The 20,620-nt window shown below is 42.6% G+C and overlaps 1 protein-coding gene across 1 annotated transcript in view; it reads right to left on the reverse strand.

Annotated features, from left to right (window-relative positions):
* The window catches only part of LOC121578753 (IQ motif and SEC7 domain-containing protein 1-like), a 165,502-nt gene that overhangs the window by 99,979 nt on the left and 44,903 nt on the right, over positions 1-20,620 (reverse strand). The window contains exons 6-7 of the mRNA XM_041893145.2: positions 2,799-2,965; positions 689-843 (exon numbers count right to left, since the gene is read on the reverse strand). Of these exons, the coding sequence (XP_041749079.2) occupies positions 689-843; positions 2,799-2,965 (322 nt within the window). The remainder of the gene's footprint in view (positions 1-688; positions 844-2,798; positions 2,966-20,620) is intronic.

Raw genomic sequence — 20,620 nt, forward strand, 5'->3', positions numbered from 1 at the left:
ACTGACTTTTCCCCCTACTAGTACTGACTTTCCCCCTACTAGTACTGACTTTTCCCCCTACTAGTACTGACTTTTCCCCCCTACTAGCACTGACTTTTCCCCCCTACTAGTACTGACTTTTCCCCCGTACTAGTACTGACTTTTCCCCCTACTAGTACTGACTTTTCCCCCCTACTAGTACTGACTTTTCCCCCCTACTAGTACTGACTTTTCCCCCATACTAGCATTGACTTTTCCCCCCTACTAGCACTGACTTTGCTGATAGCTACTTTATTGAGGAAAAACTTACTATGACTGAGATATGTGGTTTTCCCACCTATCTATCTTAAGATGAACGCACTAACTGTAAGTCTCTCTGGATAAGAGCGTCTGCTAAGTGACTAAAATGTAATGTAATGTAAAAGCTCAGAAAGAGATTAGACCAGGCCCATTACATCACAGAGCAACCTTGACTGACACCTGAAGACTTTCGAACTTTGCACAAGTCTTCAGGTCTCAGGCAAGGCGACTCTTTAATGTAATCTATTCGCAAACTAAATGTGTCCGCTAGCTGTAATTTACCTTTAGCTCTAACTGAGTCGTGTGTCATGGAAGACCTGGGATTAATAAGAGTCCAACGTACTGGCTTCTTCAAGACACAGAGGAAGAACCATAGCTGTGACCTGTAGAAATATGTTGATGGCAGCACAGGGTCTAAACTCACCGGTTTCTTCCCAACAATTAGTTTCTCGACCTTCTGGACCTGAGAGATGTGATCTTCGTTGGTTTTAAGCTCTCTCTTCCTGATCCTCTCATATATACCTGTCAGCATCTCCCGTGGGATGTCCCCTCCATCATCCACACCTGGAGAAAAAGGTGATACAATGTTACAACTAACCCTAACTCTAATCTCTGGTATCTAAGCCTATCAGCATCTCCAACTAGGGTACATACCATACTGTATGTTCACAGTAATATGCACAGAAATACTGTATTTCCCTTTGTAAAGTAACTTTTCTCCTCTGATTACGGGTGAGTTTGAATCACTCTGCTTCTCCACTAGTCAAAATCTAATCAAATCAAATTTTATTGGTGCCATACAAATACAGTGCATTCGAAAAGTATTCAGACCCCTTCACTTTTTCCACATTTTGTTATGTTACAGCCTTATTCTAAAATTGATTAAATTGTTTTTTCCCCCTTATCAATCGACATACAATACCCCGTAATGACAAAGCAAAAACAGGTTTGTAGAAATGTTTGCAAATGTAAATATATTTTTTTGAAATATCACATTTACATAAGTATTCAGACCCTTTCCTCAGTACATTGTTGAAGAACCTTTGGCAGCATTTACAGCCTCGAGTCTTCTTTGTATGACACTACAAGCTTGGCACACCTGTATTTGGGGAGTTTCTCCCATTCTTCTCTGCAGATCCACTCAAGCTCTGTCATGTTGGATGGGGAGCGTTGCAGCACAGCTATTTTCAGGTCTCTCCAGAGATGTTCGATGGGGTTCAAGTCCGGGCTCTGGCTGGGCCACTCAAGGACATTCAGAGACTTGTCCCGAAGCCACTCCTGCGTTGTCTTGGCTGTGTGCTTAGGGTCGTTGTCCTGTTGGAAGGTGAACCTTTGCCCCAGTCTGAGGTCCGGAGCACTCTGGAGCAGGTTTTCATCAAGGATCTCTCTGCACTTTGCTCCATTCATCTTTCCCTCGATCCTGACTAGTCTCCCAGTCCCTGCCACTGAAAAACATCCCCACAGCATGATGCTGCCACCACCATGCTTCACCCTAGGGATGGTGTCAGGTTTCCTCCAGACGTGACGCTTGGCATTCAGGCCAAAGAATTCAATCTTGGTTTCATCAGACAAGAGAATCTTGTTTCTCATGTTCTGAGAGTCCTTTAGGTGCCTTTTGGCAAAATCCAAGCGGGCTGTCATGTGCCTTTTACTGAGGAGTGGCTTCCGTCTGGCCACTCTACCATAACGGCCTGAATGGTGGAGTGCTGCAGAGATGGCTGTCTTTCTGGAAGGTTCTCCCATCTCCACAGAATAACTATGGACCTCTTTTAGAGTGACCATCGGGTTCTTGTTCAGCTCCCTGACCAAGGCCCTTCTCCCCCGATTGGTCAGTTTGGACTGGCGGCCAGCTCTAGGAAGAGTCTTGGTGGTTCCAAACTTCTTCCATTTAAGAATGATGGAGGCCACTGTGTTCATGGGGACCTTCAATGCTGCAGAAATGTTTTGGTACCCTTCCCCAGATCTGTGCCTCGACACAATTCTGTCTCAGAGCTCTACGGACAATTCCTTTGACCTCATGGCTTGGTTTTTGCTCTGACATGCACTGTCAACTGTGGGACCTTATATAGACAGGTGTGTGCCTTTCCATATCATGTCCAATCAATTAAATTTACCACAGGTGGACTCCAATCAAGTTGTAGAAACATCTCAAGGATGATCAATGGAAAGGATGCACCTGAGCTCAATTTTGAGTCTCATAGCAAAGGGTCTGAATACCTATTTACATAAGGTATTTCTGAATTTAATCAATTTTAGAATAAGGCTGTAACGTATCAAAATGTGGAAAAAGTCAAGGGGTCTGAATACTTTCCAAATGCGCTGTATAGTCAGAGAAATGTCGTTCTGTTCCGGTTAAATAAACTCTGCTTTGCTTGAGTTCCACTGCTTAGCCATGACACAATATAATATATACCTTCTAGACAGGGACATTCATCAAGTCGTATGAATAGGTTATATTAGAGAGAGTTCAGGAAGTACAGTTACCCTGACTACCTCAATGGATTTCATTTCTACTGTACCTCGGAGGTTCTTGATAAAGTCCTCCAGCTTCATCTTCCTCTCTGGCTTAACGTTGGGAGAGTACATGTCAGTGTTGAGGAGGATGATGGCGAAGGCCAGGATGAAGATGGTGTCGGGGTTACGGAACTGTCGTACCACCCCGGGGTTACAGATACAGTACCGCTGACTGGAGAGAGAACAACAAACTGTATTATACAGACGCAAACATAACCCTAACCATAACAGAACTAACAGAAAACTGTAGGAGGGAGAGAGAATGAGAGAGACAGAGAGAGAGACATAGAGAGAGAGAGAGAGAGAGAGAGAGAGAGAGAGAGAGAGAGAGAGAGAGAGAGAGAGAGAGAGAGAGAGAGAGAGAGAGAGAGAGAGAGAGAGAGAGAGAGAGAGAGAGAGAGAGAGAGAGAGAGAGTTAGAGAGAGAGAGAGAGTTAGAGAGAGAGAGAGAAGTTAGAGAAACGACAAGACATGAAAAGAGTACAAATTGAAACTTCTTTTGGGGAAGCACGAGACACTTTTTGCTGATTTGTATAAAAATGGGAACATAAGCAACCTTATCTTCCACACAGACCATCCCCTGGCATGGCACAGTGCTATACTAGCACACTACCCCTCTGTTAAGAGGGGGGGTGTTAGCGACGGGTGGAAACTCAGGATACTGGACAACGAGGACTCTGAGTCGTCTAATATTAATCTCTATAAATCTGGAACCGTTTTGGTTCAAGGCAACACCAAACAGTTCCAGCTGGACTTTCACCTAATCAAAGAAATAGCTCAGCAGGAGAAGCTGTCCCTTGAGAAAGATACCCCTACCCCGAGCGGGTCAGACCAGACCTCTTCATTAAATAACCCCACAGAGCAACCCCAAGCAGAAACTCAACTTCCCAGCACAGAGTACTACTCCCTCATTGAAATGAAGGATAAATTCACCCAGCTGGAGGTAAGGCAGGTGGAGCTGGAACAGCAGGTGAACACACTCCAGTCAGCACAGACCCAGACAACAGTCCAGCACAACAACACCCCCTTAACTAGACCTGGAGAGCTGCAGGTGGAGAGAGACATGTCTGCACTCTGGACTGTGGTGAGACAACATCAACAGGAGAAAGAGCAGGAGCAGGAGAAGAACAGAGCACTAGAGGAGAGGATCAGAGTGCTGGAGGAGAAGGTGAGAACGATGATGGGTGACATTGAACAACCCATTGGAGAACAGCCCACCTCAGATCCTGGCCAAAGTCTCGACACCGCAGCAGAACAGTACACCCTAGACCCTGACCATAGCCTCGACATCACACCCAGACAAACAAATGAAGAACCCCAAGCCCTGGGGACCCCAACCCCTCTGAGCAACCCCCAGTCAGACACCCTGATAGCCCTCATGACGACCCCACTGAGGACATACACAAGCCACAGATTGTACTCCTTATGGACTCAAACGGGAAATACATACAAGAAAATAAACTTTTTCCAAAACACACAGTGTCTAAACTCTGGTGTCCAAATACCCAGCGCGCCCTAGACCTTCTGTCAAAGGACCGACTAGGATCACCCAGCCACATAATAATACACACAGGCACAAATGACCTGAGAACACAGCAGGAAAGGGTGGCCACATCACTCAAGGGCGTGATAGAAAAAGCTTCTTCTACTTTCCCCAACGCACAAGTGGTTATCTCAACCCTGTTACCACGAAAATACTTCCACCCTGCTACCATACAGCGGGTAAACGCAAGTATTTCCCGTGACTGTGCATCAAAACCAAATGTCTTCCTGGCCCACCACTCCACCCTGGACGTGAACAGCCTTTACGACCAGGTCCACCTATACAAGGCAGCAGTGCCCACCTTCGCCCGGACCCTAAAGGATATCGCCCTCAACCGCAGACCCAACACCTCACACAGGAGCAACAGATCAACAGACACCCCGCCCAGACCAGCGAGACACTCTCCCAGACCTGCGGGACCCCCCAGGACCTACACATAGAGGACCCCCGCAGAGAGGACCTACATCCAGACCACAGCACCATCAACCACATCTACACCCCCCACCCCAACCAATTAACTCCCCCCAAGTCAACCATGCCCACACCCCATTTAGGCCCCCTCAGATCAGACCTATGCCCCTCCTACCCACCCCAAGCCCCCCACTCCCACAAAGAGGGCCTCAACATGAAAGTCACACATACGCCCAGGCCGTGAGCAGGCAAACAGGCCCAACACCCACTCTTACACTAGCCCAAGCCAATGGCATGTACCAGATGCTCAGCAGGCTCTGCTCACAATTACTGGCCTGAGGCCAAACCACACAACCAACAACATTAGACACTTTATGGAACACAAAGCCTTCACTATTTCATCCTGGAATATCCAAGGCCTGAGGTCATCTGCCTTTGGCCTAAAGAGCAGGAATCTGGACTTCACCAAAGAAATCGGAAATACAGACATTGTCATCCTACAAGAAACATGGTATAGAGGAGACGGACCCACTGGTTGCCCTCTAGGTTACAGAGAGCTGGTAGTCCCATCCACCAAACTACCAGGTGTGAAACAGGGAAGGGACTCAGGGGGTATGCTAATTTGGTATAGAGCAGACCTAACTCACTCTATTAAATTAATCAAAACAGGAACATTTTACATTTGGTTAGAAATTCAAAAGGAAATTATCTCAACTGAGAAAAATGTCCTCCTGTGTGCTACCTATATCCCCCCACTAGAATCCCCATACTTTAATGAAGACAGTTTCTCCATCCTGGAGGGGGAAATCAATAATTTCCAGACCCAGGGACATGTACTAGTCTGTGGCGACCTAAATGCCAGAACTGGACAAGAACCTGACACCCTCAGCACACAGGGGGGACAAACACCTACCTGGAGGTGACAGCATTCCCTCCCCCATATGCCCCCCTAGGCACAACTATGACAACATAACCAACAAAAATGGGTCACGACTCCTGCAGCTCTGTCGCACACTGGGTATGTACATAGTCAATGGTAGGCTTCGAGGGGACTCCTATGGTAGGTACACCTATAGCTCATCTCTTGGCAGTAGTACTGTAGACTACTTTATCACTGACCTCAACCCAGAGTCTCTCAGAGCGTTCACAGTCAGCCCACTGACACCCCTATCAGACCACAGCAAAATCACAGTCTACTTGAACAGAGCAATACTCAATCATGAGGCATCAAAGCCAAAAGAACTGAATAATATTAAGAAATGCTATAGATGGAAGGAAAGTAGTGTTGAAACCTACCAAAAAACAATTAGGAAACAACAAATTCAATCCATTCTAGACAACTTCCTGGACAAAACGTTCCACTGTAATAGTGAAGGTGTAAACTTGGCAGTAGAAAACCTAAACAGTATATTTGACCTCTCAGCTTCCCTATCAAATCTAAAAATCTCTAACAGAAAACCAAAGAAAAGTAATAACAGTGATAAATGGTTTGATGAAGAATGCAAAAACCTAAGAAAGAAATTGAGAAACCTATCCAACCAAAAACATAGAGACCCAGAAAACCTGAGCCTACGCCTTCACTATGGTGAATCACTAAAACAATACAGAAATACACTACGGAAAAGAAGGAACAGCATGTCAGAAATCAGCTCAATGTAATTGAAGAATCCATAGACTCTAACCACTTCTGGGAAAATTGGAAAACACTAAACAAACAACAACACGAAGAGCTATCTATCCAAAACGGAGATGTATGGGTAAACCACTTCTCCAATCTTTTTGGCCCTATAACAGAGAACAAACAGCAAAAAAATATACATGATCAAATGCAAATCTTAGAATCAACTATTAAAGACTACCAGAACCCACTGGATTCTCCAATTACATTGAATGAACTACAGGATAAAATACAAACCCTCCCACCCAAAAAGTCCTGTGGTGTTGATGGTATCCTCAATGAAATGATAAAATATACAGACCACAAATTTCAATTAGCTATACTTAAACTCTTTAACATCATCCTTAGCTCTGGCATCTTCCCCAACATCTGGAACCAAGGACTGATCACCCCAATCCACAAAAGTGGAGACAAATTTGACCCCAATAACTACCGTGGGATATGCGTCAACAGCAACCTTGGGAAAATCCTCTGCATTATCATTAACAGCAGACTAGTTCATTTCCTCAGTGAAAACAATGTACTGAGCAAATGTCAAATTGGCTTTTTACCAAATTACCGTACGACAGACCACGTATTCACCCTGCACACCCTAATTGACAAACAAACAAACCAAAACAAAGGCAAAGTCTTCTCATGCTTTGTTGATTTCAAAAAAGCTTTTGAATTAATTTGGCATGAGGGTCTGCTATACAAATTGATGGAAAGTGGGGTTGGGGGAAAACATACGACATTATAAAATCCATTTACACAAACAACAAGTGTGCGGTTAAAATTGGCAAAAAACACACACATTTCTTTCCACAGGGCCGTGGGGTGAGACAGGGATGCAGTTTAAGCCCCACCCTCTTCAACATATATATCAACGAATTGGCGAGGGCACTAGAACAGTCTGCAGCACCCGGCCTCACCCTACTAGAATCTGAAGTCAAATGTCTTCTGTTTGCTGACGATCTGGTGCTTCTGTCACCAACCAAGGAGGGCCTACAGCAGCACCTAGATCTTCTGCACAGATTCTGTCAGACCTGGGCCCTGACAGTAAATCTCAGTAAGACAAAAATAATGGTGTTCCAAAAAAGGTCCAGTTGCCAGGACCACAAATACAAATTCCATCTAGACACCGTTGCCCTAGAGCACACAAAAAACTATACATACCTCGGCCTAAACATCAGCGCCACAGGTAACTTCCACAAAGCTGTGAACGATCTGAGAGACAAGGCAAGAAGGGCCTTCTATGCCATCAAAAGGAACATAAAATTTGACATACCAATTAGGATCTGGCTAAAAATACTTGAATCAGTTATAGAACCCATTGCCCTTTATGGTTCTGAGGTCTGGGGGTCCGCTCACCAACCAAGAATTCACAAAATGGGACAAACACCAAATTGAGACTCTGCATGCAGAATTCTGCAAAAACATCCTCCGTGTACAACGTAAAACACCAAATAATGCATGCAGAGCAGAATTAGGCCAATACCCGCTAATTATCAAAATCCAGAAAATAGCCGTTAAATTCTATAACCACTTAAAAGGAAGCGATTCCCAAACCTTCCATAACAAAGCCATCACCTACAGAGAGATGAACTTGGAGAAGAGTCCCCTAAGTAAGCTTGTCCTGGGGCTCTGTTCACAAACACAAACAGACCCTACACAGCCCCAGGACAACAACAACAACAACACAACTAGACCCAACCAAATCATGAGAAAACAAAAAGAGAATTACTTGACACATTGGAAAGAACAAACAAAAAAACAGAGCAAACTAGAATGCTATTTGGCCCTAAACAGAGAGTACACAGTGGCAGAATACTTGACCACTGTGACTGACCCAAACTTAAGGAAAGCTTTGACTATGTACAGACTCAGTGAGCATAGCCTTGCTATTGAGAAAGGCCGCCGTAGGCAGACCTGGCTCTCAAGAGAAGACAGGCTATGTGCACACTGCCCACAAAATGAGGTGGAAACTGAGCTGCACTTCCTAACCTCCTGCCAAATGTATGACCATATTAGAGACACATATTTCCCTCAGATTACAGCGATCCACAAAGAATTCGAAAACAAACCCAATTTTGATAAACTCCCTTATCTACTGGGTGAAAAACCACAGTGTGCCATCACAGCTGCAAGATTTGTGACCTGTTGCCACAAGAAAAGGGCAACCAGTGAAGAACAAACACCATTGTAAATACAACCCATATTTATGTTTATTTATTTTCCCATTTGTACTTTAACTATTTGCACATTGTTACAACACTGTATATATACATAATATGACATTTGAAATGTCTTTATTCTTTTGAAACTTCTGACTGTAATGTTTACTGTTAATATTTATTGTTTATTTCTCTTTTGTTTACTATCTACTTCACTTGCTTTGGCAATGTTAACACACGTTTCCCATGCCAATAAAGCCCTTAAATTGAATTGAATTGAATTGAATTGAGAGAGAGAGAGAGAGAGAGAGGGAGGGGGAAGAGGAGAGAGAGAGAGAGAGAGAGTTAGAGAGAGAGAGTTAGAGAGAGAGAGAGAGAGAGAGAGTTGAGAGAGAGAGAGAGAGAGAGAGAGAGAGAGTTAGAGAGAGAGAGAGAGTTAGAGCGAGAGAGAGTTTGAGAGAGAGAGAGAGTTAGAGAGAGAGAGAGAGAGAGAGAGAGAGAGAGAGAGAGAGAGTTAGAGAGAGAGAGAGAGAGAGAGAGAGAGAGAGAGAGAGAGAGAGAGAGAGAGAGAGAGAGAGAGAGAGAGAGAGAGAGAGAGAGAGAGAGAGAGAGTGTTTGAGTTTTTAAAAATGTTAATTGGGTCTGGGAACCCACAACACAATAAACATTCAAACAAGCAAAAACATGGTTAAACATCATTTAAAAACAGTAGGATCCATGTGTACCAGATGCATGTTGGTGGCTATGGCTCCATGTATTATCCTCCATTGGAGGTCAGCTGTCCTCTTATCAATAGGCAGTTTATATAAAGACCGCCAACAGCCTTTTGGGGAGGCACCTGGACCAAACCCACCCGCCCACCTTGTCGATTTGACCCCTTCATGGGAAGAAGAACGAGACACTTTTACACATATTCTGTACATGGCCTTCTTTCCCACCTCCTTGAACTCCCCCAGCTCCGGAGTATCGAAGGAAAGCAGCATCCCCACGTCCTCCTCGAATGCCCCCGCCACAGCACTAACATTCAGCGCAGGGAACACATAATCCAGACCCTCCGTCCACCGATCAGAATTGGAAGTGTCAGTCACATACTGCCGATGAAGTACTGGCAAGGAATCGCAGACCTCAGCTACAACCTTTCTCAGTAGGCGAAATGATCGGATCCCCACTCTTTCTCCCAGCTCCTCCAACGGTCTGCTCCTGCTCCGCATCAGATGACCCAGCTTGGTACACCCCACACCTAACAGGCATGAACGTAGGCTGGCTGAACCCATAGCACAGGACTGGATGGTAGTGTTATAAAAAACAGGCTCTTCAAAAAGCCACATCCCTGGTGGCGTGCCGGCCTTACGTGATATTGAGAACTCTCCAAGCCTGCATAACAGACTCATAGAATGGAGTCAGGCCAGACAAATCACCCTCCTCTAGCTTTAAGAGGAAAAGGTGCTTGTCTAAGCCCAAACAGCCTTCTCTCCTCATCAATGTGTCGGCTGTATCGACCCAGCTAGAACCGTCACTGTACAACAGTCTCTGGGCTGCTTGAAGCCGGAAAGCCATGATCCTGGAAGAAATGTCCACCAGGCCTTGACACCCTCGTGCAGTGGCAGGTACAGGACTGAGGCCTTGCCCACCCTGGTGCAGTGGCAGGTACAGGGCTGAAGTTTAATCCAGTGTTGTCCAGACCAGAAGAAAGTGACAAAGGTCTTCTGAAGCTCTTGTATCAGGCCCCCGGTGGCTGTAAAATGAAAGCATAGCACATTGACAGGATACAGGAAGAGAACCCTCATGAAAAGATTCACACACCACTTCATAAAAATCCCCCCCAATAGACCCCCAAAAGTGCTTATATAAATCAGATGGTAAACCATCGACGCCAGGGGCTCGGCCTGATGAGAGCTGCATAACTGCTGTGGACCTGCAGAGTGATGTCAGAGTCCAAAGCAGCTCTCTGCTCAGGGCCCAATTAAGGAAGTCCATGTAACAACTGTTCAGCACAGAGAGGATCACAATCCTCCGCCTTATAGAGGGCAGAGTAGAAATCCACGGCATGTTGGCGCATCTCACCGTCATCTGTGGTCACCTTCCCATCAGGGAGACGAAGGCAGACCATCTGTTTGTGTTGCAATGTCGACTTCCCTAGGTTAAAAAAAAAAGCGCTAGGAGCATCCATATCCTTGTGGGTAGCAAAGCGAGACCTAATCAAGGCACGCTCCACTCTTGCATGTAAAAACGACCTCAGTTCATGTCTCTTGACCTGTAAGTTCATGACTAGTCCGGGGTCATTCTGAGTGAGCAACTTCAATTCAATAGATTTGATGTCCTGTTCAAGGGCCCTGATAGTCTCTTTAACTTCAATACTAGACAGAGCAGGTTCTTCAGCAGACCGATCAACAGTCAAATCCACTGTACAGTTCCAGTCCCCCCCTAAAACCATACACCCCTCTTGGTCACACTGTCTTAAGGTTTCCTTCATTTGATCAAATACAGCAATACGCTCTGAACCCTCATTAGGAGCATAAACATAAAACAAACAAATAAATGAAGAACGTAACGTCCGCCTTGACCAATAAAACCCGACCCTCTGTTGTAGATACTACAGTCACCCCTAAGCCTGAGGGAAACAAAATTGCCACCCCAGCACTGAAATTAGTACCATGACTGAGAACATGCTGCCCCTCCCACCACATACCCCAGTCAACCTCATTTTCCTCATCACTATGTGTCTCCTGTAGAAGAACGACATTAAGCCTTTTATGTTTTATTACTTCTAATACCCAAGCCCTCTTATTCCTGTCCCTTCCCCCATTGATATTGAGAGAACCTACCCTTAGTACCTCCATATAGAAAAGAGAAAGGAAAAACAGAAGATACCACAGAGAAACCAGACAAAGAGAAAAAAAGCACCCTATGAGGCATGATAATCATCATTGCTTTAATCTTCTCTTAACCTTACCACGTTTCCCAGTGATGTGTATTTTTTATGGATTATCAGATAAAATTCAGTTAATCATGAACATATAGTTAACAACAAAAACTCTGTAAGACCTTATTTGTAATAAAGTATAGTGGTTATTTTCCACAACACCAGCACCTTTTGCTGCCATGACAGCAGTAACACGTTTCCTCAAGCGGAAACACTTCTTCACACTCAACTGGTCTAACCCCACTGTCTTCTGTAACACCACAGCTGACCTCACAAACTTATCAACATCAAAGAAAATCTGCCAACTTAACAGATTTCCCAAAAGTCTGGTCCAGGAACCCATTTTCCTCATCTAGATTGTAAATTGAGTCATCGCCAGCTGCTATCATATCAACAGGGATATCAGAAATGTCCATATCTTTCTCCTGATCCTCCTGAACTGATGCCACAGACCCCTGACTCTCCTCTGCCACATCCCTCTCAACACTCCCCACTTGCACCCCATCACTCGTACCAGGCATCTCCTCCACTAGCTGGGAGACTAGCTCCACCTGAACCCCCTCCTGTACCCCATCACTCATAATGGACATCTCCTCCACTACCTGGGAGACTAGCTCCACCTGAACCCCATCACTCGTACCGGGCATCTCCTCCACTACCTGGGAGACTAGCTCCACCTGAACCCCCTCCTGTACCCCATCACTCATACTGGGCATCTCCTCCACTACCTGGGAGACTAGCTCCACCTGAACCCCATCACTCGTACCGGGCATCTCCTCCACTACCTGGGAGACTAGCTCCACCTGAACCCCCTCCTGTACCCCATCACTCATACTGGGCATCTCCTCCACTACCTGGGAGACTAGCTCCACCTGAACCCCATCACTCGTACTGGGCATCTCCTCCACTACCTGGGAGACTAGCTCCACCTGTACCCCATCACTCATACTGGGCATCTCCTCCACTACCTGGGAGACTAGCTCCACCTGAACCCCATCACTCGTACCGGGCATCTCCTCCACTACCTGGGAGACTAGCTCCACCTGAACCCTCTCCTGTACCCCATCACTCATACTGGGCATCTCCTCCACTACCTGGGAGACTAGCTCCACCTGAACCCCATCACTCGTACTGGGCATCTCCTCCACTACCTGGGAGACTAGCTCCACCTGAACCCCCTCCTGTACCCCATCACTCGTACTGGGCATCTCCTCCACTACCTGGGAGACTAGCTCCACCTGAACCCCCTCCTGTACCCCATCACTCGTACTGGGCATCTCCTCCACTACCTGGGAGATTAGCTCCACCTGAACCCCCTCCTGTACCCCATCACTCGTACTGGGCATCTCCTCCCTAGTCTGGGGAAATGGCTCCCCAGATCCGTTCTTACGTCCTACAACAATATTTTCCTGCTGCACATCAGACACTATGATCCCCTCTGGTCCAAGCTGCAACTCAGTACCCTCAACACAAACAACTTGTTCCTCAGCAACAGGTGCTTGTGGCTGCTCTACCGCTGTTGGCCCACCTCTCCCTACATCAGTGGACCACCTGCGCCCCTCCCTCTGCCTTCTCCCTTTTCGGGCAAGCATGTCTCTTATGACCAACATCCCCAGATTCAAAACACTGTTGACTACCAGTACTAGCATAAACCATATACACTATGTTGTCATACTTGAATTTAAACGATAACTGCAAAGTCTGCCCAGCGGGACAATTTTAATTGAACTTGGAAACTTATTCTAAAATGGATTAAATACATGTTTTACTCATCAGTCTACACACAATACCCCATAATCACAAAGCGAAAACTGGTTTAGAAATGTTCAAGCGCTATGGTGAAACTGGCTCTCATGATGACTGCCACAGGAATGGATGACCCAGAGTTACCTCTGCTGCAGAGGATAAGTTCATTAGAGTTACCAGCCTCAGAAATTGCAGCCCAAATAAATGCTTCACAAAGTTCAAGTCACAGACACATCTCAACATCAACTTTTCAGAGGGGACTGTGTGAATCAGGCCTTCATGGTCGAATTGCTGCAAAGAAACCAGGACTAAAGGACACCAATAAGAAGAAGAGACTTGCTTGGGCCAAGAAACACGAGCAATGGACATTAGACCGGTGGAAATTTGTCCTTTGGTCTGGAATCCAAATTGGATATTTTTGGTTCCAACTGCCGTGTCTTTGTGAGACCCGGTGTGGGTGAACGGATGATCTCCGCATGTGTAGTTCCCACCGTAAAGCATGGAGGAGGAGGTGTTATGGTGTGGGGGTGCTTTGCTGGTGACACTGTCTGTGATTAATTTAGAATTCAGGGCACACTTAACCAGCATGGCTATCATAGCATTCTGCAGCGATACGCCATCCCATCTGGTTTGGGCTTAGTGGGACTATCATTTGTTTTTCAACAGGACAATGACCAAACACACCTCCGGGCTGTGTAAGGGCTATTTTACCAAGAAGGAGAGTGATGGAGTGCTGCATCAGATGACCTGGCCTCCACAATTCCCTGACCTCAACCCAATTGGGATGGTTTGGGATGAGTCAGACGGCAGAGTGAAGTAAAAGCAGCCAACAAGTGCTCAGCATATGTGGGAACTCCTTCAAGACTATTGGAAAAGCATTCCTGTCAAGGGCGTAGGTGTGGTGTGGAATCAAATGCAGGATGCAGATGCAAGTCCAAAATGCTTTAATAAAGTCCACAGAATGAACGGCTACAAACAGAGCCGGAGGCACGAGGAAAATAACACACACAGCGTACAAAATCAACAAACGCACAACAGGAACTCTCTATAACAATAGAGCACGAACGGAACCCTAACCCTAACCCTAATGGCAACACCTGCTGACATAGAACAACTACACACAACCACAAGACAGAAACAACCAGAACTTAAAGGACACATAATCAAGACATAATGAGAAACAGGTGTACCAAAACAGACCAAACCAAACACACACAGAAACAACGAACGGTGGCAGCTAGTACTCCGGGGACGACGACCGCCGAAGCCTGCCCGAACAAGGAGAAGGAGCAGCCTCGGCAGAAACCGTGACAATTCCAGGTGAAGCTGGTTGAGAGAATGCCAAGAGTGTGCAAAGCTGTCATCAAGGCAAAGGGTGGCTATTTGAAGAATCTCAAATATAAGATATATTTTGATTTGTTTAACATTTTTTTTGGATACATGATTCCATATGTGTTATTTCATAGTTTTGTTGTCTTCACTATTATTCTACAATGTCGAAAAATAGTAAAAAATAAAGAAAAACCCTTGAATGAGTAGGTGTGTCCAAACTTTTGACTGGTACAGTATATAAGGTCCCACAGTTGACAGTGCATGTCAGAGCAAAAACCAAGCCATGACGTCGAAGGAATTGTCCGTAGAGCTCCGAGACAGGATTGTATCGAGGCACAGATCTGGGGAAGGGTGCCAAAACATTTATGCAGCATTGAAGGTCACAAAGAATACAGTGGCCTCCATCATTCTTAAATGGAAGAAGTTTGGAACCACCAAGACTCTTCCTAGAGCTGGCCGCCTGGCCAAACTGAGCAATCGGGGGAGAAGGGCCTTGGTCAGGTAGGTGACCAAGAACCCGATGGTCACACTGAAAGAGCTCCAGAGTTCTTCTGTGGAGATGGGAGAACCTTCCAGAAAGACAACCATCTCTTCAGCACTCCACCAATCAGGCTTTTATGGTAGAGTGGCCAGATGGAAGCCACTCCTCAGTAAAAAGGCACATGACAGCCCACTTGGAGTTTGCCAAAAGGCACCTAAAGACTCTCAGACCATGAGAAACTAGATTCTATCGTCTGATGAAACCAAGATTGAACTCTTTGGCCTGAATGCGAAGCGTCACATCTGGAGGAATCCTGGCTCCATCCCTATGGTAAAAAATGGTGGTGGCAGCATCATGATGTGGGGATGTTTTTCAGCGGCAGGGACTGGGAGACTAGTCAGGATCGAGGGAAAGATGAACGGAGCAAAGTACAGAGAGATCCTTGATGAAAACCTGCTCCAGAGCGCTCAGGACCTCAGACTGGGGCAAAGGTTCACCTTCCAACAGGACAACAGCCCTAAGCACACAGCCAAGACAACGCATGAGTGGCTTCGCATGAGTGGCTTCGGGACAAGTCTCTGAATATCCTTGAGTGGCCCAGCCATAGCCCGGACTTGAACCCGATCTAACATCTCTGGAGAGACCTGAAAATAGCTGTGCAGCAACGCTCCCCATCCAACCTGACAAAGCTTGAGAGGATCTGCAGAGAAGAATGGGAGAAAGTCCCCAAATACAGGTGTGCCAAGCTTGTAGAGTCATACCCAAGAAGATTCGAGGCTGTAATCGCTGCCAAAGGTGCTACATTTGACATTTTAGTCATTTAGCAGACGCTCTTATCCAGAGTGACTTATAGGAGCAATTAGGGTTAAGTGCCTTACTCAAGGGCACATCGACAGATTTTTCACCTAGTCGGCTCGGGGATTAGAACCAGCGACCTTTTGGTTACTGGCACAACGCTCTTCACCACTAAGCTACCTGCTACAACAAAGTACATTTACATTTACATTTACGTCATTTAGCAGACGCTCTTATCCAGCGACTTACAAATAGGTGTATTCACCCTATAGCCAGTGGGATAACCACTTTACAATATATATTTTTTTTTTTAAGGGGGGGTAGAAGGATTACTTTATCCTATACTGTACTGAGTAATGGGTCTGAATACTTATGTAAATGTGATATTTCATTCTTTTTTTAAATGAATTTGCAAAAATGTCTAAAAACCTGTTTTGGATTTTACATTATGGGGTATTGTGTGTAGATTGATGAGGGAAAAAACTATTTATCCATGTTAGAATAAGGCTGTAACATAACCAAATGTGGAAAAAGTCAAGGGGTCTAAATACTTTCCAAATGCACTGTATTGAGTACTGCACACACTACAATTACTTAGGTTTAAATATATAGAGTACAGCACACACTACAATTACTTAGGTTTAAATATATAGAGTACTGCACACACTACAATTACTTAGGTTTAAATATATAGAGTACAGCACACACTACAATTACTTAGGTTTAAATATATAGAGTACTGCACACACTACAATTACTTAGGTTTAAATATATAGAGTACAGCACACACTACAATTACTTAGGTTTAAATATATAGAGTACTGCACACACTACAATTACTTAGGTTTAAATATATAGAGTACAGCACACACTACAATTACTTAGGTTTAAATATATAGAGTACTGCACACACTACAATTACTTAGGTTTAAATATATAGAGTACAGCACACACTACAATTACTTAGGTTTAAATATATAGAGTACAGCACACACTACAATTACTTAGGTTTAAATATATAGAGTACAGCACACACTACAATTACTTAGGTTTAAATATATAGAGTACTGCACACACTACAATTACTTAGGTTTAAATATATAGAGTACAGCACACACTACAATTACTTAGGTTTAAATATATAGAGTACAGCACACACTACAATTACTTAGGTTTAAATATATAGAGTACAGCACACACTACAATTACTTAGGTTTAAATATATAGAGTACTGCACACACTACAATTACTTAGGTTTAAATATATAGAGTACTGCACACACTACAATTACTTAGGTTTAAATATATAGAGTACAGCACACACTACAATTACTTAGGTTTAAATATATAGAGTACAGCACACACTACAATTACTTAGGTTTAAATATATAGAGTACAGCACACACTACAATTACTTAGGTTTAAATATATAGAGTACAGCACACACTACAATTACTTAGGTTTAAATATATAGAGTACAGCACACACTACAATTACTTAGGTTTAAATATATAGAGTACAGCACACACTACAATTACTTAGGTTTAAATATATAGAGTACAGCACACACTACAATTACTTAGGTTTAAATATATAGAGTACAGCACACACTACAATTACTTAGGTTTAAATATATAGAGTACAGCACACACTACAATTACTTAGGTTTAAATATATAGAGTACAGCACACACTACAATTACTTAGGTTTAAATATATAGAGTACAGCACACACTACAATTACTTAGGTTTAAATATATAGAGTACAGCACACACTACAATTACTTAGGTTTAAATATATAGAGTACAGCACACACTACAATTACTTAGGTTTAAATATATAGAGTACTGCACACACTACAATTACTTAGGTTTAAATATATAGAGTACAGCACACACTACAATTACTTAGGTTTAAATATATAGAGTACAGCACACACTACAATTACTTAGGTTTAAATATATAGAGTACTGCACACACTACAATTACTTAGGTTTAAATATATAGAGTACTGCACACACTACAATTACTTAGGTTTAAATATATAGAGTACAGCACACACTACAATTACTTAGGTTTAAATATATAGAGTACAGCACACACTACAATTACTTAGGTTTAAATATATAGAGTACTGCACACACTACAATTACTTAGGTTTAAATATATAGAGTACAGCACACACTACAATTACTTAGGTTTAAATATATAGAGTACAGCACACACTACAATTACTTAGGTTTAAATATATAGAGTACAGCACACACTACAATTACTTAGGTTTAAATATATAGAGTACTGCACACACTACAATTACTTAGGTTTAAATATATAGAGTACTGCACACACTACAATTACTTAGGTTTAAATATATAGAGTACAGCACACACTACAATTACTTAGGTTTAAATATATAGAGTACAGCACACACTACAATTACTTAGGTTTAAATATATAGAGTACTGCACACACTACAATTACTTAGGTTTAAATATATAGAGTACAGCACACACTACAATTACTTAGGTTTAAATATATAGAGTACAGCACACACTACAATTACTTAGGTTTAAATATATAGAGTACGCACACACTACAATTACTTAGGTTTAAATATATAGAGTACTGCACACACTACAATTACTTAGGTTTAAATATATAGAGTACAGCACACACTACAATTACTTAGGTTTAAATATATAGAGTACAGCACACACTACAATTACTTAGGTTTAAATATATAGAGTACTGCACACACTACAATTACTTAGGTTTAAATATATAGAGTACAGCACACACTACAATTACTTAGGTTTAAATATATAGAGTACAGCACACACTACAATTACTTAGGTTTAAATATATAGAGTACAGCACACACTACAATTACTTAGGTTTAAATATATAGAGTACAGCACACACTACAATTACTTAGGTTTAAATATATAGAGTACAGCACACACTACAATTACTTAGGTTTAAATATATAGAGTACAGCACACACTACAATTACTTAGGTTTAAATATATAGAGTACAGCACACACTACAATTACTTAGGTTTAAATATATAGAGTACAGCACACACTACAATTACTTAGGTTTAAATATATAGAGTACAGCACACACTACAATTACTTAGGTTTAAATATATAGAGTACAGCACACACTACAATTACTTAGGTTTAAATATATAGAGTACAGCACACACTACAATTACTTAGGTTTAAATATATAGAGTACAGCACACACTACAATTACTTAGGTTTAAATATATAGAGTACTGCACACACTACAATTACTTAGGTTTAAATATATAGAGTACTGCACACACTACAATTACTTAGGTTTAAATATATAGAGTACAGCACACACTACAATTACTTAGGTTTAAATATATAGAGTACAGCACACACTACAATTACTTAGGTTTAAATATATAGAGTACTGCACACACTACAATTACTTAGGTTTAAATATATAGAGTACAGCACACACTACAATTACTTAGGTTTAAATATATAGAGTACAGCACACACTACAATTACTTAGGTTTAAATATATAGAGTACTGCACACACTACAATTACTTAGGTTTAAATATATAGAATACAGCACACACTACAATTACTTAGGTTTAAATATATGAGTACAGCACACACTACAATTACTTAGGTTTAAATATATAGAGTACAGCACACACTACAATTACTTAGGTTTAAATATATAGAGTACTGCACACACTACAATTACTTAGGTTTAAATATATAGAGTACAGCACACACTACAATTACTTAGGTTTAAATATATAGAGTACAGCACACACTACAATTACTTAGGTTTAAATATATAGAGTACAGCACACACTACAATTACTTAGGTTTAAATATATAGAGTACTGCACACACTACAATTACTTAGGTTTAAAAATATAGAGTACAGCACACACTACAATTACTTAGGTTTAAATATATAGAGTACAGCACACACTACAATTACTTAGGTTTAAATATATAGAGTACAGCACACACTACAATTACTTAGATTTAAATATATAGAGTACTGCACACACTACAATTACTTAGGTTTAAATATATAGAGTACTGCACACACTACAATTACTTAGGTTTAAATATATAGAGTACTGCACACACTACAACTACTTAGGTTTAAATATATAGAGTACAGCACACACTACAATTACTTAGGTTTAAAAATAATCTCAACTGGACAACTAAATGAGGCAGTGAATGAACTGAGAGAGAAAGCACGCAGGGCATTCTATGCCATTAGAAAACAAATTCAAATTGAAATACCTATTAAAATTTGGCTAAAACTAATTGAATGTGTCATTGAACAAATTGCACTTTATGGCAGCGAGGTGTGGGGTCCACTTGCAAAACAAGATTTCACCAAATGGGACAAACACCCCATTGAAACCCTGCATGCAGAGTTCTGTAAGATTCTCCTGCATGTCCAGAGGAAAACTACAAACAATGCAAGCAGGGCAGAATTAGGCCAATATCCACTAATAATAAAAACTCAACAAATAGCAATTCAGTTTTGGAAACATCTAAAATACAATGACCCCCTCTCATATCATTACCAAGCCCTGCAATGCCAAGAGCTGAGCAAAGAAAAGAGTCCCCTCATCCAGCTGGTCCTGGGGCTGAGTTCACAAACCCGTTCTACTAACACACTGAAGGCTCAGGACCAGAACATCCAATCAATCAGAATAAACCAAATTACAACACAGTCAAACAAAACTCC

This window comes from Coregonus clupeaformis, unplaced genomic scaffold, assembly GCF_020615455.1.
Source record: "Coregonus clupeaformis isolate EN_2021a unplaced genomic scaffold, ASM2061545v1 scaf0264, whole genome shotgun sequence".
NCBI lineage: Eukaryota > Metazoa > Chordata > Actinopteri > Salmoniformes > Salmonidae > Coregonus > Coregonus clupeaformis.